Genomic DNA, 24,759 nt, shown 5'->3' on the forward strand with positions numbered 1-24,759 from the left:
TTCACTTGATTTCCTTCAGTACCACTCGGGTCATCTTTGCTGTTCTGTGAGCCCGATTAGGTTCCGGGTTCTCCCATGCAGTTGTCTATAGGTTCCATATGACTCCAGACTGACGGTGACCATCTGTGCCTGCACTGCCTTTGGTTGTTGTTTCTGTCATTGTAAGGACTAATCTGGATGCAGAAGAACAAAGCACAGATATTTTCCAGATTATGTAGTTTTAACCATAATTGCAGCTCCCTGTACTTGTCTTTGCTCCCAGCATGTCCGGGCTCCACACACGGACACAGGGGGCTGCTCCAGGCCTGTGCGGGAAGCAGGGCCTCTTGCACACAGCTGAAGAAGGCATGGTGCTTTTCCTGTTTTGTTTTTAATCAGTGTTGTGAACCTTTGCACTCCTAGGCTGCCCGCCTCACTGGAAGAACTTCACAGACAAATGCTACTATTTTTCGGTCGAGAAAGAAATTTTTGAGGATGCGAAACTTTTCTGTGAAGACAAGTCTTCACATCTCGTTTTCATAAACACAAGAGAGGAACAGGTATGTTTGCAGCATACTTAGAGTTGGGGAAAACTATAATTTAGGGATAGTTTACATTTGGAAATTGCATGCTTACTGGGGAGTCAAAGATATCAAGAATTCGTGGTCGTATAAAAACAGAAGGCTGTATTATGGAGATTTGGGCTTTATCCAGTGACAAGAAGCATTCCTGGCATGGGAATTGTATCCTCCTGCTTCCACCTGGAAGATTGCTGGTCCAGCCTGGGAGACGTGTGGCTCCTCCTGGTGGCTGTCAGAGCAGTTACGCAGAAGAGAAGCCTGCGGGCTGGCCCTGAGGAGAGAGGGGCACGAGGCATGAGCACCATAGGGGTAGAGTGAGGTGTAAGGGACCAGACATGTGGCCCAGAAAAAGTCCATAGGGACAGAGCCCACACAAGCTAGTGATGGTGAGCACTCCGTAGGCCCTTATGTGTGCCAGGCACCGTTGCAAGCCATTTTCTCCTTTAAACTTTACGACCCTACTGAGGTTCCACGAGGTTTAAATGGTTTAATCATGGATGACAGATAATGCAGAGCTGAGCCTGAAAGTGAAGTCCATCTGGCAATGCCGATGCTCTTTCTTCAGTGCCACACTGCTCCAGTGGCCTCCTTCCTTTTCCCTAAGTATCTCCAGCAAACACAACCCAGAAGATAGATGCTTCCCACAGTAACTGACTGGGATTGAGCATATAATCAGGTACCGGGGCTTTAGGATATACAGAGCTGGGCCCAATCCCAACTCAGCCGCTTATCTTTATTATGTAGGTTGTTGTAAGGCATAAAGACACGTTGCATGTGACATACTGGATGTGGCACCTGGCCCAAGGAAAGAGCTCCATGATGCCATGGCTGTTGCTATTATAGAGAAACACAGGAGGGGTGGGTGGTTGAAGGGGATGGAGCTGGCTGAACTCATTGAGTGGTCTGGGTGAGTTAGAGGAGGAAGAACACCGCTGAAATATTACTTATGAGTTTACTAGGGCCCCAGTGCATGAATTCGTGCACCTTGAAAGGAACCGTGGGCTGTGAGGCTGCAGTGGGCACAGGGGCGGTCTCAGCCCGTTCTCCGCGCCCCTGCCTGGCCCCTCCTGCACGGCCCCTAGTCTGCTGGAGCAGGCCAGCCGGACCCCACCTGTGCACAAATTGGTGCACTGGGCCTCTAGTATAGGATAAGAGGAAAACTGTCAAAGCCCCCAAGACAGTGCCAAACAAAAGCACAATAAAAAGGAGTACAGTGCCCTAACCGGTTTGGCTCAGTGGATAGAGCGTCAGCCTGCGGACTCAAGGGTCCCAGGTTCGATTCTGGTCAAGGGCATGTACCTTGGTTGCGGGCACATCCCCACTAGGGAGTGTGCAGGAGGCAGCTGGTTGATGTTTCTCTCTCATCGATGTTTCTAACTCTCTATCCCTCTCCCCCTCTCTCTGTAAAAAATCAATAAAATCTATTTTTTTTTAAAAAAGGAGTACAGCAAAAGCAGAGTAATGTGCTGACACACATCCTCTTTTAAATTGTCCTTATTTTCTAAATGTTGGGGGAGAAACCCCACAGACATCTGTTCCAAGAAATACTAATGCACTGTCTCTGGTTTATTGCTCAGCAATGGATAAAAAAGCAGATGGTGGGGAGAGAGAGCCATTGGATCGGCCTCACAGATTCGGAGCATGAAAACGAATGGAAGTGGCTGGATGGGACATCCCTAGAGTATAAGTGAGTGCTCAGAAACTTCCAGCTCGGTGGTCAGACTCGCACTGTTCTGTTTTTCACCTCTTGCCTGACTTCCTACAATTTCTTCCTTAACAACTCTATGTCCTAGACACTCCGCACACTGAGGTTCCTGGTACCAGTTGTGCATTTCTATGAAGGGAAATTGTAGTTGGGATGATATATGCTATAAAGTAGGATTTTTCTTTTTGTGGAGTGAACTTTTTTCATTTCTATGAAAGAAAATCAGACTCACAAAAACCACATATGTGGCTGAAGTGTTCTCTTTAAATGCTGCCATGAAGGAGAAGGGAGCCCAGACGACCTCAGGCACATTCAGAGTTCACCCCTAATCTGGTTGGGCTTCTGTCCAGAGCATGATTATGAACTGCAAGTTTTACGGGAAGTTCAGGTGTACTCTAAACAAAGGTGTTTGTGGGGTAACCGTCTCCTAAAGGTTTGAAGGTTCCCTCGTGTGGTCCGATGTGACTTGGGTTCTCTGAAGAATGCAAGCATGTCACAGCACCTTCTCAGAGCTCCTAGGCCCAGCTGCCTACCCCAGGTGTCCACCGTCCCTAATCCTGCCCAAAGGTCTGATGATAACTAACTTCGTGCCAATTTAAATTTCACTTCTTCCTAGTCCTGCCTTGCCTCTAATGGATGTGGAAATATACAATAAACTGTACTAAATGGAGCAGAGTTTCTAAAAACCCACCTCTGAATCCTTTCCTTTGCTGGAGACAAAGAAGACAGGCCCGTGGGTGTGCATAGGGGTGAGGGCATCTCAGCTTCAGGAGCATGTCCTGAGCATGGAGGAGACTGCAGCATCCATGGCACCAGCAGAGGAGAAAGCAAGGGCGCTTCTGGTCTCAGGCGGTGTCACGGGCATTGAGGCCAGACCTGGAGGAGTGGGTCAGAGGTGGTGGAGAGGCCACAGGTACATGGGCTGACAGAGGCTTCTCTGTACTTTTAAGTCATCCATGTGAAAATTACAATTGGAAGATACAGATGACCAGAATAGGGCCTTGTCTTTAAAAAAAAAAAAAGCGAGGGCCCAAAAGTCAAGGTGGAACATTTGAAGATTTTAGATCGGCTGAAGATGAGCCTCGGCCTGGCCTGACAGATATCCTGTCTGCTCGTCTCTGCACCTGTCCTTGGGGAGGGGAAGTGGCACCACACCCTGGTCCCCAGGAACGTGGCCGTCAGCCGGAGGAGAGTGCCCAGCATGGCTGAGGTGCGCTTCAGGAGACTCAAACGGTTGAGAGTTGGCATCTAAAATCGGAGCAGCGCAGGGCTGGAGGTGGTGTGGGAAGCAGTGGTGATTAAAGGAAAGGATGAATCTGACTGACAGGTAAGAATGCCAAAACCTTTTTTTTTAAAGGAGCCCAAGGGGTGCTGAAAAAATACCAGTCTCCCCCACTTTTCTCACAGCCATAAATGCAAAAAAGGTCTGGGTTAGACTCACTAAGAAATTCAATCTTAAGCCTTCCTCCAAGAAAAAAACCAACGGATTGGCGCATATGGAACGGGTTGAGGAGAAACATTACTGTCTACGCCAGCTCTCCCAAGGCGGGACTTTCCGCCTCGTCCCCAGGCTCCAGCGAGAATTACATGATTTGGAAGAAGAGCACCAGCTTTCGTACCTGGGACCCGAGGTACCAAAAGATTACATCACCAGACACCTTCCCGGGACCCTGTCCCAGCCACCCTGGAACCCTCCCTGCGAGCTTTGGCTCTGCATCCCCAGCCACAGCTCCGACTGCGCTTCTCATTTTCCACCCAAAGGAACACATATACGTGTAAAAACCCCCAGGATCAAGTTTTAAAAGCAAGAATAAACTAGGCAGACATAGCATGAGGCCTCCACACTGGAGGCTAATTTAACTTGACATAGAATAATAAACATTGCACAAACTAGAAAGAGAGCCAGTGCCGCTAGGGGAGAGCGCACATGCCCTGGAGCCGATGGTTGGGCTCCAGGCCTTGACCGAGCACTCTCAGCTGTGCGACCTTGTGCGAGCTACTCAACCACGCGAAACCTCATGTCCTCATATAGAAAGGAGTATCACGGAAGGACCTACATCGGTATTGTGAATATTAAATGAGATAATACACATAAAGCATTTAGTACAGTACTTGGCCCACGGGGAGAGCTCAAGAAATGTCACCTGCTAGCACTGGTATTGTCATAATCCCAAGTATTTTCATGCTAGTCAGTAATAGCAGAATACTACTACGTAGCATTTATATATTATACAGTGTCCTGATTGAGATGCCACACACAGTAGCCCAGGTATCAGACTAAGTTTGGAAAGAAGACAGAATGTTCTCTGCCATGCCTTGGCATAGGGGCTGGGTGTCAGGCTCTCAGAGGTCTCCCCGAACACTTCTCACCTTTACCCTCTAGACCAGTGGTTCTCAACCTTCTGGCCCTTTAAATACAGTTCCTCATGTTGTGACCCAACCATAAAATTATTTTCGTTGCTACTTCATAACTGTAATGTTGCTACTGTTATGAATCGTAATGTAAATATCTGATATGCAGGATGGTCTTAGGCGACCCCTGTGAAAGGACCGTTCGACCGCCAAAGGGGTCGCGACCCACAGGTTGAGAACCGCTGCTCTAGACCCTGGCTCGCCTGCCACAGGTTTCCTCTTACCTTTTTTACATACATTCACATGACCTTTTGAAATTGTCTTAGGGTTTTGTGGTTTCTGTTAAAGAGGAAATAGCCCTAACGGGTTTGGCTCAGTGGAGAGAGCGTTGGCCTGCGGACTCAAGGGTCCCAGGTTCGATTCCGGTCAAGGGCATGTACCTTGGTTGCGGGCACATCCCCAGTGGGGAGTGTGCAGGAGGCAGCTGATTGATGTTTCTCTCTCATCGATGTTTCTAACTCTCTATCCCTCTCCCGTTCTCTCGGTAGAAAATCAATAAAATATTTTTTTTTTTAAAGAGAGGAAATAGACAAGGGATAAAAGGCTCTCTCCTCTGCCTCTTGAAACCTCCATGTTTTATGCTGATAGCTGATTGAGAAGGACAGTGCTGGAATACACAGACAAAAGTAACAGTCACATGGAGTGGATGCCACAGGCTGAGCGACACACAAATCTGAGCTAAGGTTTATTTCCTATACAGCATATGACCTGACTCACTGACTTAGGACCAGCTATTGAGGAAAATGACGGCATGTGCTATAGTATCTGCGACATCTCAGAGCAGTGCCCAAGACAGGGTCCCAGATGCTTCAGGTCCACACACCAGTAAAATTCCAAAAGGAAGACTGGAGGTTGACAAACACTGCCACAATTTTATTTGCCAACTATGGACATGGGTTTTAAAAATCACTTATCAACAAATCTCAGCGCTGAAAAAAAAAGAAACCTACAGTCCTTTTCAATAAAAGACTGCTGACCATCACACACACACACACAGAGTCCTTATTTTTCTCCTTTCACCACAAGCCTGTGAAAACTCCATTCCTGCCAGCACCAGCCCCCCGACTGGTGATTGGCCAAGGTCCCATGGTAACAGTCAGTGATTATCCCGGAGCACCCTGTAAGCCAGCCTCCACGCTGGCCTGCGGGATCCTTTCCAGAGTGTGTGGCCAGCAGTATGAGCGAGAGGTGGTATTCTTCCACTTATGTAAGAAAACCTGACTTCCAGGACCACAATCCAGAAGACATATGTACCAACCCTAAGTGTGGCCATAGCAAAGAGCGGGCTTCAAAGGATATTTCAACATTCTCCTCTCAGTAACCAACAGATCTAGTAGAAAAACTAGAAGGGATATAGTAGGCACTACCAACTAACATAACTTCATGCACATTTTGGAACATTTCACCCAGTAACTACAAGTATACATGCATTTCAAGTACATATGGGACGTTCACCAAGATAAACTATATGCTGGGCCCTCAAGTGTTGATAAATTTAAAAGCAGTGGAATTATGCAGAATATGTTCTCTAACCAAAGCAAAATTAAATTAGAAATGGAGAACAAAAAAGCTATAAAATCCCCAAATATTCGGAAATTACAGGACACACTTCTAAATAATCTATGAATCAAAGAAGAAATCACAAAAGAAATTTCAAGTGTTTCAAACAAAATGAAAGTTTGTAAACATATCTAGTTTTTTTGGGATGCAGCTAACAATTTTAAAAGGGCATTTATAGCTTTAAAACACTTAGAAAAAATATTTTAAGTTGAAAAATCAATTATCTGAGCTTCTACTTTCAGAGGTTAAAAGAAGAAGAAGAAGAGCAATTAATTCCACAGTAAGTGGAAGGAAGGAAACAAAGACCGGAAAGAATGAAACAAAAAACGTACAAACCAGAGAGGATCTGTGAGCCAGGAGCATGTCAAAGCCAATCTTTCCACTCTTGAGGGAACAAATGCAGGCACGTCCTTTGACAGAAGTTGTCACTGTTAATGGAGGCTGAGTTAGCACAGGGGAGTCAGACACAAGTGGGATGTGCAGACTCTATCCACTTGTTCAGCGCAGTACTGTGAAATAGCCTTTTAAGGCCTTGCCTGCCCACCCGACTTGCCGTTGCCCACCTAGATCAATCACCAGAGGTGTGATATTCTTCCTGAAGGTTTCCTCAAACACACTGAATCTCCTTTATTCTTGCCCACTTCTTGGTCCCCTGCACAGGACATCACTTGGTGGAAACATGCTGTCAAGTTACGAGTGACAGCTTTCATCTCAACATCACAAAGATAAAACATACGTGCCTTTCTGTCTACAGACTGCTCCAGACAACTTTATATAACAGAGGGCCAAAGAATGGTGGGCACCAGAAGGGAACACTCAGTGCCACCTAACTCAGCAATAACTCACTCATGCTTCATGTTTCTACCAGAGTGGCACTGGCTCAGGCCACTAGAGAGAAGTCTTCCACTGAACAGACCCCTATAACAGGAGAAAATTCTACAGCAAAGAAATACTCACCAGCAAGATTTTTCCTATTTTGAAGCCAGGCTCTTACCAGAAGTTTTTTGGCCACGAAGCCTCAGTCAATCTTGCGGTCAATAAGAAAGTTACTAAGTTGGAAGGGGCAATTCCCAAGATTGGGACTTTGTGTTTTATCTCCAATATGGTCAGCCCAGAATCCTGGGGGAAGGTCACACCCACAAACGGATGTGCTTGTGTTTCCAATTCACTGGAACAGTGAGTCCGAGTGCTTCCGAGGTCCCTGGTGTACTTACAATATGCTATCCAACCACTTCTGTGACATGTGTATTATACTAGGATATAGTATGGGATGCAGGGATTTTTCAGCTTAGGCCTCTGCCATTCTTTTCCCATTCTGTGTCTCCCTCCCCTCCCCTGCCCCCCCATCCTTCCCTCTCTGTAATTATGTCCTTTGGTGGGGATTTTTTTTTTTTTAAAGCATCCACGTGGAAGTCAACTATTTTCCCTCCCAACTTCATCTCTCTCTGGCATCTGGCAGTCTTAAGTTTTTAATTCATTTGTTTCTTGCCTGCTATGTGAGTTCTCTGAGGGCTGGGGCTCTGTCTATTCTCTATTTTGCTGTGTTGCCATCACCTAGAATTATCCCTGACCTCATAGTAGGTGCTCTGTGGATATGTATTGTGTGAAAATGTGAATGAATTCATATTTTTAACTCTCCCTTCTATGACCCTGTTTTTAATCTCATCAGTTGATGGTTTTATCTAAATTACCTTTTCATCACTAGATTTAAGTAAGGTCACTCATTTTTTTTTTTTAATCCCAGAATATACATTTGATGTGGGAAAGTCTTCTATTTTGTTGCCTTATCCTTTAACTATAATTTTCAATTGTCCTTTCCCACTGCCCTCTGATTTTGCTGGTTTTATTGTCAAAAGATGTGGGACAATTGGGCTCTATCCTCGGGTGGCCCTAGGACACTGTGGTTGATGGAATAATGAGTCATAGTTTATGGGAAGCACTGCTGCTGCAGATGTTCTTCCCGACCCTCCACGTGAGGCAAGCTTGTCCTCTCAGGCAGTGACCACAGGCTGCTGTACAAGACCTGCTTCTTAGAGAAAATGTACCTTTCGAGTTTTTAGTCTTGATAGCACATCTAACTTACTGCATGAAAACAGAGTAAAGAAGAGCAAAACTTGGCAAAGTGGTGATTTGAGCAGCGGCATCCAAGTTAATAAGCCCCAAGTGAACTCATCCTAAAGAAAACTTGTTTTTAAGAATCTCTCTTCCAAAAAAGGCAGTGAAATGTCTGAGTCATTTTCAGTAAGATTAAATTACTGTTTCTTTCTAAAGCAACCAACGATCTAAAACTCAGCCACACAACCATAACCAAGTGTCTATAATTATAGGCTCTTGTAAATGTATATCAAGGGCCTCTCACTTTCTCTGCCTGACTCTTTGACTTAGAGAGGCAAGGTATCAAAATGTACAAGGATCCCTCTAGGTTCTCACAAGAGTATGTGTGTGTGTATCATATACTCAGAGTGCAGATAAATTCATGCACAAATATTTACGTGTCCAGAAGTCAGCATTGCAGTACACGAGACCATCTTCATTCATCTAACTGTGTTGAAGAAGGATTTACTCTCAGCATTGTGATGAAGTAGCTCAATGAGTTGATTTCATTCAGACAAAGAAAACAACCTTGTAGGGAGATGCCGCAATACACACTATAGGCACATCTCAGTTCCAGACCACAATAAAGCAAGTCATAATCATTTTGCTGGGGGAGGCTCTTGCCTTCAATTTGTAAAAATATATATATATATATATATATATATATATCTGAAGCATCATAAAACAGAATAAAGTATAGCTGTACTCTGCAAAACAGCTGATTCTTATTCTGAATAAGAGTTATGCATGCGCCCTGGCCAGGTGGCTCAGTTAGTTGGAGGGTTGTCCTTTGCACTAGAAAGGTTGTGGGTTCAATTCCCGGTCAGGCAATTGGTTGCAGGTTTGAACAGGAGGCAACCAATCGATGCCTCTCTCTTTCTCTTTCCCTCCCACCCTCCCTTCCTGCCTTCCTCTCTCTCAAAAAAAAATAAAACAAAATTTTTTTAAAATCAGTAAACACATCCTTGGGTGAGGATAAAAAAAAGAGTATGCATGGATTTTTAAACAATGCATTTTCATTCTAAGACAAATGACATGCTTCAGTTTTGGGGTTTTGTTTTTTTATATTTCCCTGCTGCTTTGGGGGAAAGAAAACTTCTACATGACTTTAAAATAACATTCAATTTCTGTTTTGTTAAAAGAAATTGGAAAGCTGGACAGCCAGATGACTGGGGCCATGGCCATGGGCCAGGAGAAGACTGTGCTGGGCTAATTTACGCTGGGCAGTGGAACGATTTCCAGTGTGAAGACATCAATAACTTCATATGTGAAAAAGACAGGGAGACAGGTAAGCAGTAGAGGGAACTGAAGAGGGAGCTGCAGAGGTTATATCCTATTAAAGGGCAAGAGGGCTCTGAATCCAGTATTGGTTTTGCCACTGAGGAATAATAATAGCATCCTCTTAATGAGGTCGTTGTGAGGAGGCGATAATAAAGGTGCCTAATGTAGAGAAAGTACTCAATAAATGTTAGACTAACTAGCCTAGGTTACACTGTCAGACATTTGTTCTTTAACATATGGCACAGTATTACATTTTTTTCATAGAGTTCCATACACAGTTCAGGTAGCCAAGCATTTAATTCCACCTGTATTTATTTAGCATTTACTATGGGCAAGATGCTGTAGATAATGGAGAGATATAGTCAGTGCCCCTTATAAGTTAATAAGCCAAAGAGGCTTTTAGAGATTTTTCCATTTCAAAAGTACTTATCTAAAGCTTCATTTAATACATGACCTTCTTTAGAATGTGTTCTCTTAATTTTTTTCATCACAACTAGATTTAAAAGTTTTAGGGAGAAGGAGTGAATCTAATAGTTACGGGATTTCTTTTGGAGGTGATGAAAATGTTCTAAATTGTATAACTTTGTGAATATTATAGAAACCACTTTAATTGTATACTCTAAATGATATGTGAAGTGTATCTTATTAAGCCTTTATTTTTTAAAAAAAGTTGGAAGACCTTGGAGGGCAGGCACTATCTTTGCACTCTGCCTCTGCCATGCTGCAGAGAATCAGTATATTTCTAAAGGGTACCCCAGTTTTTTGCAGCTGCTGCCCAGGGGACATGCCTTCATCACCTACTTCTAGAGCTTGCATTCCTCAGTTCCCATGGGCCAGTAACAGAGACACAGTTCTCGGCCAGCTACCACCCCCAGGGCACAGCACACACAGCAGAATGAATTACACCCCAAGTGTTTCTGTGAAAGAAACCTATTTGCTTGTCCTGGAGCTTCAGCAAGGGGGGCAAGGCTTCTGGTTTGGCACACGTCTAGGGGACTTCTGAGGCCAGTGGACTCCATCTTTGCACACTTACTCTGCCTCATTCCAGGTAATCAGTATCTCCTAGAAAGAAGCTTGTACACTCATCTGGTGCCCTGACCATTGCGACAACTGCTCAGGAGACACTTCTAGTTCACCCAGCTCTGGTTGCCAGAGGAACAAACACTTGTGGTCCTACTGTATACATTTACATATCTTAAAAGCAGCTGCCTGAAGATCTGGCTTCCAATCAGTCCAAATCTGGGTGCTGACTGAGATCCTCTCCTTGGGTACCTCTCCTTTGGATCTGCCTCAATTACTGGGGGGCTAATTATAAAATAGGCTACTTGGACAATCAAGAGCTAGGGCAGGGTTCAATGATAAGGTTCATCTCCTACACAAGGCTACTCCCTCAAGACTGGAAAAGGTGGCACTTTAATGTATAGAAACCAAAATGGGGAATCAAGGTAAATGATTCAAGAAAAGAAATATGTTCCAAAAAAAGAACAAGATAAAACCTCAAAAAGTCCTTAATGAAATGGAGATAACTAATATAAGAAAGTGCCAAATAGAAGTCACAGAGCTGAAGAATACAATAACTGCAATGAAAAATATACCTGTGGGATTCAACAGTATACTAGATGAAGCAGAGGAAAGGATCAGTGAACTGAGAGAGGGCAGTGGAGCTCGCTAACTCAATCAACAAAGAAAGAATTTCAAAAAGTGAAGATAGCTTAAAGGAATTATGAGACGTCCAGTGGATCAACATTCACATTATAGAAGGTCCCAGAAGAAAAAGCAAAAGATAAGCTTATTTGAAGAAATAAGGATTGAAAATGTCTATAACTTAGGGAAGAAATGTCCATAAGCTGGATCAGACATCTAATCCAGGAAACCAGAGCACTCCAAATAAGAGGAACCCAAAGAGACCTGAAGCAGGTTTCTTAAAATATCAAAAGTTAAAGGAGAAAATATTAAAATTAGCAAGAGAAAAACTACTTGTTGCCTACAAGAAAACTCCTAAGAGACTATCAGCAGATTTTTTTTTCAACAGAAACTTGGCAGGCCAGAAGAGAGTGGCACAATATATTCAAGTGCTGAAATAAAAAACATCCAACCAAGAACACTACTTGGCAAGTTGTCCTTCAGAATTAAAAGAGATTAAAAAATTTTCCAGAAAAGCAAAACCTAAAGGAGTCCATCATCACTAGACTAGTCTTATAAAAAATGTTAAGCTGAAAATAAAAGTAACAGGGTAACAGATGAACATGTAAATTTCACGGGTAAAGGTGAATATAGTAAAATTCAGAATAATCTCATTTTGTAAAGATGGTACATTAATCATTATAGAGCTAGTATGAAGTTTGAAAGAGAAAAGTAGTAAAAATAACTGATAATTTGTTAAGGGATAGACAATGGAAAAAGATATTCATTGTGACATCAAAAACAAAAAATGGTGGGGGAAGAATAAAAGTGTAGAGCTTTAGAATGTGCTCAAACTTAAATTGTTTTTAACTTAAAATAGAGTGTTATAAATATAAGCTGTTATACATAAGCCTCATGGTAACTACAAAGCAAAAACCTATAGTAGATACACAGAAAAAAAGAGAGAGAGAGAGAAAGGAATCGAAGCATACCACTAATGAAATTCATCAAATCACAAAGAAAGCAAGAGAAAAAAGAGAGAAGAAAGGAACAGAGGAATTACAAAACCACCAGAAAACAAATGGCAATAAGTACATTCTTATCAATAATTACTTTAAATGTAAATGGACTAAATTCTCCAATCAAAAGACATAGTGGCCCAGCCGGTGTTGCTCAGTGGTTTATAGAGCATTGACCTATAAACCAGGCGGTCACAATTCAATTCCTGGTCAGGACACATGCCCAGGTTTTAGGCTCGATCCCCAGTAGGAGGCGTGCAGGAAGCAGCCAATGATTCTCTCTGATCATTGATGTTTCTATCTCTCTCTCTTCCTCTCTGAAATCAGTAAAATGTCTTTAAAAAACTTTTTTTTAATATATGAGTGGCTAGATAGATAAAAATACAATCTATGTGCTTCCTACAAGAGATTCACTTCAATGAAGGACACACAGACTGAAAGTGAAAGGACAGAAAAAGATATTCCATGCAAATGGAAACCAAAAGAAGTTGGGGTACCTATATGTATATGAGGCAAATAGACTTTAAAGATTTTTTAAAATTGATTTTTAGAGAGAAACATTGATGCAAGAACAAACGGAATGGAGCCCACAACCCGGGCATATGCTCTGACCAGGAATCTAACCAGCAACCCTACGGTGCGTGGGATGACACCCAACCAACTGAGCCATACTGGCAGGGCAGGCAAAATAGACTTTAAAACAAAAACTGTAATAAGACCAGGTCATTACATAATGATAAAGAAGTTAATATAAGAGGATAAACATTTGTAAGTATTTATGCATGCAACACATTATATTTGAAGCACCAAAATATGCAGAGCAAATATTAACAGAACTAAAGAGAGAAATAAATAACACTACATTGATAACAGAGGACTTTAATGAATAAATCATCCAGATAGATCAGTGGTTCTCAACCTTCCTTATGCCGCGACCCTTTAATACAGTTCCTCATGTTGTGGTGACCCCCAACCATAAAATTATTTTCATTGCTACTTCATAACTGTAATTTTGCTACTGTTATGAATCATAATGTAAATATCTGATATGCAGGATGTATTTTCATTGTTACAAATTGAACATAATTAAAACATAGTGATTAATCACAAAAACAATATGTAATTATATGTGTGTTTTCCAGTGGTCTTAGGCGACCCCTGTGAAAGGGTCGTTCGATCAGGTTGAGAACCGCTGAGATAGATAATTAGGAAGGAAACATTGGCCTTAAACAACACATTAGACCAAATGGACTTAACAGATATATACTTAACATTCCACCCAAAAGCAACAGAATACATATTCTTCTCAAGTATATATGGGACATTGTCCAGGATATATCTTATGTTAGTCCACAAAACAAGTCTTAATAAGTTTAAGAAGACTGAAATATCAAACATCTCTTCTGACCACAAGGATATGAAACTAGCAATGAGTTACAAGAAGAAAACTGGAAAATTCACAAATATATGGCGATTAAACAGTATGCTACTGCACTACAAATGGGTCAAATAAGAAATCAAAAGAAATAAAATATCTTGAGCCTGGCCAGTATTCTCAGTGGTTAGAGATCAGCCGAAACACCCAAGGGTCACAGGTTCGATTCTGGTCAAGGGCACGTACCTGGATTACAGGGTTCACTCCCTGCCCCGTCGGAGCGAATACAGAAGGCCACCAATGGATGTGTTTCTCTCACATCAATGTTTCTCTCTCCCCCCTTTCCTCCCTCCCTTCCACTCTCTCTGAAAAGCAATGGAAAAAATATCCTCAGGTGAGGATTATTAGCAACACAACAAGAATACCTTGAGATAAATGAAAATGGAAACACAATATACCAAAACTTATGAGATTCAGCAAAAGCAGTTCTAAGAGGGAATTTCATAGCAATAAATGGCTACATCAAGAAACAAGAGAAATCTCAAATAACCTAACTTTACACCTCCAGGAATTAGAAAAAGAACAAATAATGCCCCAAATGGATAGAGATAAGGAAATAAAGGTAAGAGCAGAAATAAGTGAAATGGAGACTAAAACGGCAATAGAAAAGATTGATGAAACCAAGAGCTGGTATTTGAAAATATTTTTTTTAAATGACAAGCCTTTTGTTAGACTCGCAAAAAAAAAAAAGGATGGCCACACAAATATAATCTGAAATTAAAGAGGGGATATTACAACTCATACCAGAGGAATAAAAAGGATCATAAGAGACTACTATGAACATTTATACACCAACAAACTGGACAACATAGAAGAAATAAGTTCCTAGAAACATAACCTATCAAAACTGAATCATGAAAAAATAGAATCCAAATAGATCAATTATTAGTAAGGAGGTGGAATCAGTATTCAGAAGCCTCCCAACAAACAAAATCCAGGACCAGATGGCTTCACTGATAAATTCCACCACCAGATATTTAAAGAACTATAAGATAACTGCTGAATGAAATTGAAGAAGACACAAATAAATGGCAAGATATTCTGTAATTATGGATGGGAAGAATTAATACTGTTAAAATATCCATACATACCAAAGGAATCTATAGATTCGGTGCAATTCCCATCAAAATCCCACTGGCAGCCCTAACCAGTTTGGCTCAGTGGATGGAGCATCGGCCTGTGGACTGAAGGGTCCCAGGTTCGATTCCAGTCAAGGGCATGTACCTTGGTTGCGGGCACATCCCCAGTAGGAGGTGTGCAGGAGGCAGCTGATCGATGTTTCTCTCTCATCGATGTTTCTAACTCTCCATCCCTCTCCCTTCCTCTCTGTAAAAAATCAATAAAATATATATTTAAAAAAAATCCCACTGGCATTTTTCCACAAAAGTACAACAAACAATACTAAAATGTGTATAGAACCACAAAAGACCCCACGTAGCCAAAGTAATCTTGTGAAAGAAAAAAAAAAGGGCTGGAGGCACCACACTTCCTGATTTCAAACTATATTACAAAACTATAGTAATCAAAACAGTATGGTGTTGGCACAAAAACAAACAATAGCCCGGTCGGTGTGGCTCAGTGGTTGAGCATCGATCCAGAAACCAAGAGGTCACTGGTTTGATTCCTGGTCAGGGCACATGCCCAGGTTTTGGGCTCGATCCCAAATAGGGGCATGCAGGAGGCAGCAGATCAATGATTCTCTCTTATCATTGATGTTTCTATCTCTCTTTCCCTCTTCCTTCCTCTCTCTAAAAATCTATAAAAACTTATTTTAAAAAAACAGAATAGATCAATGGAACAAAATAGAAAACCCAAAAATAAACCCATGCATTTATGGCCAATTAATTTATGACAAAGGAGCCAAGAATATACAATGGGGAAAGGATCATCTCTTCAGTAAATGGTGCAGAAAACTGGACAGCCATATGCAAAAGAATAAAACTGGACCACTATCTTATACACAAAAATTAACTCAAACTGACTTAAAGACTTGAATATAAGACCTGAAACCATAAAACTCCTAGAAAAAAAACAGGCAATAAACTCCTTGACATCTGTCTTGGCAATAACTTTTCGGATTTTACACCAAAAGAAAAGGCAACAAAAGCAAAAATAAACAAGTGGGACTATTTCAAACTAAAAAGCCTCTGGCATAGCAAAGGAAACCATTAACAAAATGAACATGCAACCTACTGAATGGGAGAAGATTTTGCAAATCATAGATCTGGTTGGGGACTAGTATCCAAAATATATTTTTAAAAAAACAAAACTCATACAACAACTCTAGCAAAAAAAAAGTGTCTAATTTAAAAATGGCAGGTGATCTGAATACTTTCCCAAAGACATACAGATGGCCAACAGGCACATTAAAAGATGCTCAACATCAGTAATCATCAGGGAAATGCAAATCAAAATCACAATAACACCTCATACCTATTAGAATGGTCATTATAAAAAGAAAAAAAGTGTTAGAGAAGAACACAAATATCTAAACAAGAGACTACAATACAGTAGCAAGTGACAAGCTTACCCATGTGTGTTTGTTTCCCTTGTTTGGTCACTTGGGATTTGAGTTGGGACTACACTTCCCCAGAATAGGCTCCTTCAAAATGAATCTTAACTTTTACTTCACCTGAATAAGAACTGCTAGGCATTTCTTTGAAAAAATAAACATTATTAAATTATGTATTTTGGAATCTTTCCTATAAAAAAACACGTTTTTTTTAAAATTATACATTAATGTTATTCTTTAAAAAAAAAAAAACTAACACCCATCCTTTTCCCTCTCTTTTAGTACTATCATCTGCATTATAATGGACTGTGATAATAACATGAACAAATTTTCGGACAGTTCTCAAAGGCAAAGGATACTTCCTTCTGATCGTATCACCTGCTCACCAGATTGGAAAAAGCACTGAAAACCAATTCCTGAAAAAATTGACAGCTAATGTTCTTTACCATTTGCCATTACTCAAGGACTTTGGAACTAAAATGTTCCCCCAGTATGAGATATTGATTTTTAGTATGGACTGAATCACATAGATTTATCAGCCAGTAACTGTACAGTGTATGCAAATCATATCTTCCAAAACATGGAATGCTCCAATTATAAAAAGATTATCATTGATTGATGAACTTTAGGAAGAACTTACACATATACTGTGTAAACAGTACCTGACATTTCTAAAATCCCAAATGTAGGAAAAATATGCAGACATAGAGATATATAGGCCAACTCTTAATAATATGAAATATACTTAAAGAGCTTTTCAAACTGTATTTTTGTACAAAATATGTGCCTTTTTTACAATTTTTTTCCTTTTTATTTTTGTCATCGTTGCCATTTTACCAATATAATACATGGAGCCAAAGAAAACAATATGGTACTAATAAAAACTCATAGGGTTTCTTGTCAGATTTAATTTTACCCAATGGCAAAGAATCTTTTAGTTGTGGTTTTAAAAAAATAATTAAATGTGTGTGTGTACATATATATTTTTAAACGTTATCATTTCCTCAGAGGAGTCAATCATGTGAAATATCTAGAAATACCCTTACAGATTTTGCCAGTGTAGTTAAGCCTGAGCACATACATGGCTCAGTCAAGTGGGCTGTGCATTGAGCCCATCACCAACCAACACCCTTGCTGTGTGCCTGGCCAAGCCCAGAGCTTAACTCAGGATGTGCCTCTCCTCACTTTGGTGGGGCCGGGGGTGGCGGAGAGGCATCTGTTGGGAAGAGTAGATAGAGCACCTGAATCTGGCTGTCTAGAAGATCCTGATTTATGGCTGAGGTATGAATATACTTGGTTTTAGACCCATACCAGAGCTGATACTGACTGTCAAGAATGCATGGCATCACATCAGCCAAAGGCAGAGATGCTAGAAAGATGGGGACAGCCACGTGCTACCTGGAAAGTTTGTTTTAAGTCAAGTTCTAAAAATTACATAATTCGAAAAAAATAAAAATTACGTAATTCCAAGGCACATGCATGATGAAATGCAAGAATAAACTTTTGGCCACTTTGAACTTTTGCAAAGAACCTTTCCTCTGAGCCTATCTTCCATCTACTCCTTGATTTGCCATTGAAAAGTCTAACATGAACTGTGCTTAAAATAAGCACCAGGTATAACTGATGCTCAATGGTAAGATTTCCATCCAACAGATTCCCTCCCTCTCCTCCCCTCCCAAGCTCCCCAGGCAGTGCTGCTACCCATTCCAAATACAATGGTAAAAGAATAAAGACAAGTTGACTTTCACATCTGCTGCGCGGACTGTGTTGCCTTGCTCCTGGTCCCCATTCGTGCTGTCTCTGCAGCACGGAACGGCCATCTCCTCAGCACCTTTATGCCCTGCTGTCCTGTGCATGTGGCCTGGACAGGCTGGCAGGACCAATCATCGTCTGGGCCCTGCATCTTCAGGCTCATAGACTCAACTCAATCCTCTTTTTCATCAGAAGCAACTTGAAATTAAATGTCTGATGCTGTCATCAGAAAAGAATAGTGCCAGCTCCAGCACTATCCCAGCCCTAATGACTTATCGAGTGTTTATCATTTGTCTGCCCCTGAATGGAGGGCTTCAATCAGATGACCTCAAGTCATCCTCCCGGCAGTCCAATGAAGTAGGACTTCCTACATTCCCCATTTTACAGAGAAAGGAGGGGCTCAGGGAGGTGACGTGATTTGCTGGGTCACCATCACCAAGGAGTGATGCAGGGTTCAGACTTGAGCTTTGAAAATGTCCTAATTTTCTTTAAGTACCAGGATCCTTCTTAATAGGCTCAGTGAATAAAATCAGATGAATATCGCACATTATAAGAAGCCTCGTGTACGTTACTCCGTTGGATATTAAGCTATTTACACAACAGGTTTCTATTCACCTACTCACAACTCATACTCTTTGGGGGAAAAATTTTAGTAACTATGATGAGGTTTTCAGGCACTTGGCTTGCTACATGCTATGAGCAGATGGAAAACATTTTTCTTTTCAAATGGCTCTCGAAAGAATGAATGCACAATTGGGGGGGTGTGGGAGGCGTGGACCTTTTTTTTCCTCTTCAATAATCAATGTTCATCAGCTCTTCCCCTATCCTTCCAATTTGTAGTAGAGTTTAAGCTAAAGCAGACAACCAAATAGCAATAGCTGCTCCCATTAAAAAAAACAAAAACCCCACAGATGTTTAAAAGCTCTATAAATCAGGTATCACTACCAAGCATATGTATTTTGCCTCCAATCACAAAGCTGATCTCTTCTTAAAAAGTAAGCATGTTAACTCATTTATGACTCACACAAAAATAATATTAGTTTAAATATATTTATTACTTTCACAGACATTATCTTTTCTAATCTTGGTGCAAAACCGAAAGTCCTTACTCTAGAAAATAGGAAAGGGAGGTTAAGATTTGCCTGTGCTCACATTGCTGTCACAGCTGTTTTCAAAAATTCAAATCCGATCAGGTTCCTCATTCTTCCATCCCTAAATCCAAGTCCATCCTACCCTTTACCCCCAGCTTACAATCTTCCACAGGAGGACATCCATGCAGGGGCCATAAGGCCCTTGGTGACCAGGTTCCCAGAAACATCTCTCACCTTTCTCCCAGCTGCAACTCCACTTGCCCTCACCAAGCACCAGAACAGCCTTACAGTCCACCTGCACTTTCCTCCATGCTCTTTCGTACCCCATACTTTACCTGGATTTCCTCTCCTACCCTTTTTACCTGGAAAGTACCTCCTTTAAGACTGAGTTCAAGCATCACTTCTTGCCTGAATCCTTTCTCAACAAAACACCCTAAAGGTAGAGCTGGTTCCTTCTTTCAGGCCAAATGCTATGTACAAGTGCTTGAGGCAATATGAAAGATAACTGTACTGCATTAGAAAATCTACAAGTTAGCTGAGAAGCCTAAAAATTACTGAATTAAGAAGAAAGGTGAATGTGGCCAGTCAATTATGAAATATTAAAAGAACTGAAGAATGAGAAAAGTCATGAGAAAGGAAGGAATTTATGTTGATATTAGTTGGTTATTTCATAGCCAAGATATTGAATGTATAATATACATATTACTCCATCAAAATGAATGGAAGATTGAGTGAAAAGAATCAGGTGGTAAAACAGATTTCATTCTATTGACCAGCATATAGCCAAGTCAGGGAAAAGCTCTAGAAACCGTTTCTAAATGGCAGTGGAATAGAATCTCTTCTCTTCCTGTTATACTCAACAGATTTAGAAGTACAGGCAAACTCAAGCTTTTTAACAAGATGTTTCTTTGAACAATAGCAACATTTTCCTGGGAAGATTCCCTTAATGGCATGGCATTATATCCCTTTTATAAATCATAAAGCAGATGTTGAAAAGTTTTTGCTCCACCTATTCATCCTTTTTCCTTCCCTAAATATCCTTGTTCAAATAAGCACATATCGCCCCATGGGCAAAAGTCCAGAGAAAAACAGGTTTCTGGAAAACCTATGTTACTTTGCCAGAGGCAGAGCCCTTGGTTTTCAAATTTTCAATGAATGAGTTTATGAATGAACTATCTCAGTCCAGCCCTGTCTGCCATGGCCAGGATTGTGTCCCAGTCTCCAGCCTTCCTCCAAGGACTTATTAGCCCTAAATCTGCAAAGCAGGGATAACCCATGCAACTTAGGCAGGAGTCAGCTGCCAGTGAGGAGACTCCTGCCAACAGCTCATCCAAAGAGGTCATTAAGTGGGCTTAGCCAAAGGGTCTCCATTTAGTCCTCTTGGCCAGGAATGGAGAATTGCCCTTTGGCCAGTCTTCCAAACTTTGGTGCCAGGGTCTGCTGTATTCTTTAATCATTGCTCATTGCCATGCCCCGTAAAATCATGCCTGGAAGCTGCAGGGAATTATAAGATTCTTAAAATCAATGGCTGTGCCCTGGAGCAAAGGAGCTAGGCCAGGCCCCACATAACCAAGCACAAAGTGCTGACTGTATAGTAGTTATGAGAGCACCTACTATGGGTTAGGAACATGACATATTCTATCTCCAATCCCTATGTAAAGAAACTGAAAACCAGACAACTTAAGTAATTTTTCCAAGAACTGAGATTTGAACCCATGGCCATCTAGCTCCCATCCCGCCATGCTGTCTCCTATGCTCCAACAGTGATCTTCCTTGTCAGCCTGGGCTGCTTGCATTGTATTTTGTTCTTTGTCACAAGAAATTGGCCGAGTCACCAAGATGACCTCTTTCCTAAGAGAATCAGGGAACTGATGGAGGAATCCCAATTTGCACACTTTAGATAAAATTACTAAACCCTTAGTTGTCAATGAGCAAAGAGGCCAAAGACAACTTGGTGCCCAATGCCACGGAAGTCCAAAGAGATAGTTTGCAGAAAGCACCTAGATTCTAGAGATGCTGGACTTCACAGTTTTCTGATATAACTAGAGGCCCGGTGCATGAATGTGTGCACCAGTGGGGTCCCTCGGCCTGGCCTGTGGGATCGGGCCAAAACCATCTCTCCGACATCCCCTGCGGGGTCCCAGATTGCGAGAGGGCGCAGGTCAGGCTGAAGGACCCCACCGGTGCATGATCAGGGCCAGGGAGGGACACGGGAGGTTGGTCAGCTGGGGAGGGATCACAGGAGGGCTCCAGGACATGTCTGGCCCATCTTGCTCAGTCCCGATCAGCCGGACCCTGAGCAGCAAGCTAACCTACCAGTCGGAGTGTCTGCCCCCTGGTGGTCAGTGCATGTCATAGCAAGCGGTTGAGCGGCCTTAGCATATCATTAGCATTATTTCACTTTGATTGGTTGAACAAACAACCGGACACTTAGCATATTAGGCTTTTATTATATAGGATTAGTGTCAAATAAGAGATGGGCTTTGGAGCCAAATTTTCTTATTTTCTTCAAATCCGTACCTTCCTCCACCCAGGTATCTTATGTAATGTACTGTATATTCTTGCTGACATTCTAGTCTTTAGAACCTTCCTCTACTGCACACCCAAAAATAAAATGCTGCAAGGACACACCACTCCTGGGGAGCTCTTCACAATCAGCAATACCTCAGTGGTACATCTGGCCCCAGAATCAGGACTTCTGAGCATGCATGGACAGAGCACAGCCCTGTCAGAGGTAACCCATGAGCCCCTCATCCAAAAAACTGTCTTCATTCTTATCTTACTGGGCTTCTCTACAGCATTTGAAACTGCTGAAACTGCAAACTCCTTTTGCCACTCCAGTGTTTGTTTTGGAATCAGGCAGACCTGGAGCTGACCCAGTTAGGAGCCCCGCATCCTCCACTCTCTCCAGTGTGGTGTTGGGCCAACTGGTCAACCTCTCAGGACCTCAGTTTCCTCATAGGTGAGGATGCACAGAGGATACTTTGGCGATGCTATCCAAGGTTTCTCCTGATTCCTTGTGCCCTTTCCCTTGCCTTCATCATTCAGACAAAGAAACAAACAGAATCCTAAACTGATCTGTATTGAATGTGATCTTAAGCTTTTCATAATATTTATCTCTAGGGGAAAAAATGAACAAACTAAACGAAAGCAGTTTTCCATAAACACTGTTCTTAGGGAAAAGGCAAATATGCTGAAATCAAAGAAATAACTGCTCACCTGTGAGTTTTAAAATTAGGCTTTTTTGGAGCCTAGAATGGAGACAATATATTGAAAACAAAGCAATTTTTTTTGCTGCAGCAGGCAGGGGGCTTAAGAGAGAAAAATGAGAGAGACAATGTTGAACTCTTAAGGGATTAGGATCTAGACCAGTGGCTCCCAACATGGGGCACACGCCCCACAGGGGGGCAATTTGATTTTTAAGGGAGACAATTTGAGAATGAGTTATTAACACTGAATTTTAACAGTTCTTATGGTTCTAGGGGCCTCATATACAGTATATAAATATATATTGTGACATATTTATGCATTTTTCTTTATTATATGTTTTGAAACTTTATTTGCTACTTTTTCATATCATTTCATACTATTACTAGAGACCCGGTGCATGAAATTCGTGCACAAGTATGGTCCCTAGGCCGGGCCGGCAATCAGGACCGATCGGGGCCTTTGGGCTGCTGGCCGGGGCCTTCCTTCGTTCTGTGACACCCCCTGGTGGTCAGCACATGTCATAGCAAGCGGTCGAACTCCTGGTCGGTTGAACTCCCGAGGGGACAATTTGCATATTGGCCTTTTATTATATAGGATTTTTTTTAATTTCTTAGTGATTTCTTCCTCAGTACTTCAACTGTCCTTTCATTCTTTTATTTTTCTCTTTCATGGATGCAATGTTCTTTGGAAGCTTGTTTAGACCAAGTTAATGGCCTTTTAGGCTTCCTCCATGTGAATAGGAGTTCACTTTTTGAATAATAATAACTATATGTCCAGGGGGAGGGGGGCATTAGGATTTTAGAGATGCTTAGGTAGGGCATGGCCAAAAAAAGGTTGGGAACCACTGACCTAGATAATTCTGCAGAGTTTATACTATGAGCTGAAAAACAGGGGAAAAAAATGTAAGATGACATAAACAGATTTTTTTCTGCTTAAAAAAAGACAAAGAGGAATTCATCAACTGTGGGAAAAAGGGACAGCAGGGCTATAGCCAACATTTAGGTCCCAAAGAAGTACCCCCTCCACTTATCAAAAACCTTGGACAGAAGGGGCGAGAGAAGAAAGCCCAGATAATCTTACAGGGTATCCAGGGCCAAAGAGACCATTGCCTGGCTCAGAATTCAAGTCTTATGAAGAAGATTCATGTCCAGCTTGGCACCAGAGGAGCAGCCTAACAATGGCTGAGGGAACTTCCTGGTCAGGGCAGCTTCATAGAACCATAAGCAAAAGGTTCCTGAGTTCCTGGACAAACAGGTAAGTGACTGAGCAGGAGCCATAGTCCCAGAGCAGCCAGGGTGTGAAACGAGGAGGAGGAGGGTATGATCCCACAGACATGACAGGAAACCACGAGGACCATGAAGACTAGAAAAGACAAACTTCTACTCAGGAAAATGCCACAAGGACGGAAGCCGGTGTCCACCTCTCCCCTCAAGACGGTATTTAAGCCAGTGACCCAAAAACTTAGCTCACCTCCAAAGACAAGGGGTGAAGGAGAGGAGTGGGGGAAACTTGCATTCATTGGGTTTAAAACTGTACTAGTGACATTTAAGTCCAGAAGTAACTGAGCTACCTTGAGTTGACAAAATAACTTTCTACTCTCTATGGAAATTGGCATGTCCTGACTATGGAAGAAATGTACATATCTGGAAAGCTGAATATTCTAACTACAGAATTTAAACTTGCCAAATGTAAAATGGGTGTGCTAATACCTATCTCACAGAATTACTGCCAGTTTTAAGTGAGTCCAATACAAAAAGCACCTAGCACAGTGTCTGGCTCATAAGATGCAGGGAAAGATCTGAAGTCCTTTTCCTTCCTGCTTCTCTCTGGTTCAGCTCAGGATATAACAGGGTTTTGGTCATCCCAGACAATCATATGGCCCAGGAGAGTGCGTGATCAGTTTTATGTATAGACAAAAGTGGTAGTTCCTACAGAAGAGGGTTGGCTCCACCCACAGAGAAGATGGGACCCCATGTAGAAAGCAGGGAAGTAGATGTGTTTTTTAAAAAGCTGGGCTGTTAAGTAACTCAACCCACCTAGGGACTTTGTAGTCTATGAGTCAAGACTCAGGGAATTACTGCATGTCCTCTCCAGCACTGTATTTGGGAGAGATTTCAGGAAGAAGGGAGCAGGGAGTGGTTTATGTTTTTCCATGCTTATTCTAGACAAGAAGTCAGCATACTACAGCCTATGGGCCACATATGGCCCACTGTCTGTTTTTATAAAGTTTTATTGGAACACAGCTGTGCTCATTGGTTTATGTGCTGTCTGTGGCTGCTTTTGAACTACAAGGGCAGAGCTGAAAATATTTACTATCTGTTTCTTTACAGAAATTTGCCAAACCCTGTACTAGACAGTAATAACTTATCCGCCTATAGTGCTTAGAAAGCATGTCATACATATAATTTCATTTATCTCAGAAAAACATCTCAATGGATGAGTATATTTCATCAGTCAGAGTATCGCAGTGTCACTATGTTTCCTACTTTACAAAATGAAGAAGCT

At 41.8% G+C, this 24,759-nt stretch overlaps 1 protein-coding gene across 1 annotated transcript in view; it reads left to right on the forward strand.

Moving 5' to 3' along the window:
* Positions 1–17,948, forward strand: part of COLEC12 (collectin subfamily member 12) — a gene marked incomplete at its 5' end in the record, with an annotated part of 35,303 nt that extends 17,355 nt beyond the window's left edge. The window contains 4 exons of the mRNA XM_006107661.3: positions 403–539; positions 2,138–2,247; positions 9,474–9,619; positions 16,484–17,948. Coding sequence (XP_006107723.3) covers positions 403–539; positions 2,138–2,247; positions 9,474–9,619; positions 16,484–16,503 — 413 coding nt within the window. The remainder of the gene's footprint in view (positions 1–402; positions 540–2,137; positions 2,248–9,473; positions 9,620–16,483) is intronic.
* Positions 17,949–24,759: the final 6,811 nt, after the last annotated feature.

Source organism: Myotis lucifugus, unplaced genomic scaffold (genome assembly GCF_000147115.1).
Source record: "Myotis lucifugus unplaced genomic scaffold, Myoluc2.0 scaffold_1329, whole genome shotgun sequence".
Lineage (NCBI taxonomy): Eukaryota > Metazoa > Chordata > Mammalia > Chiroptera > Vespertilionidae > Myotis > Myotis lucifugus.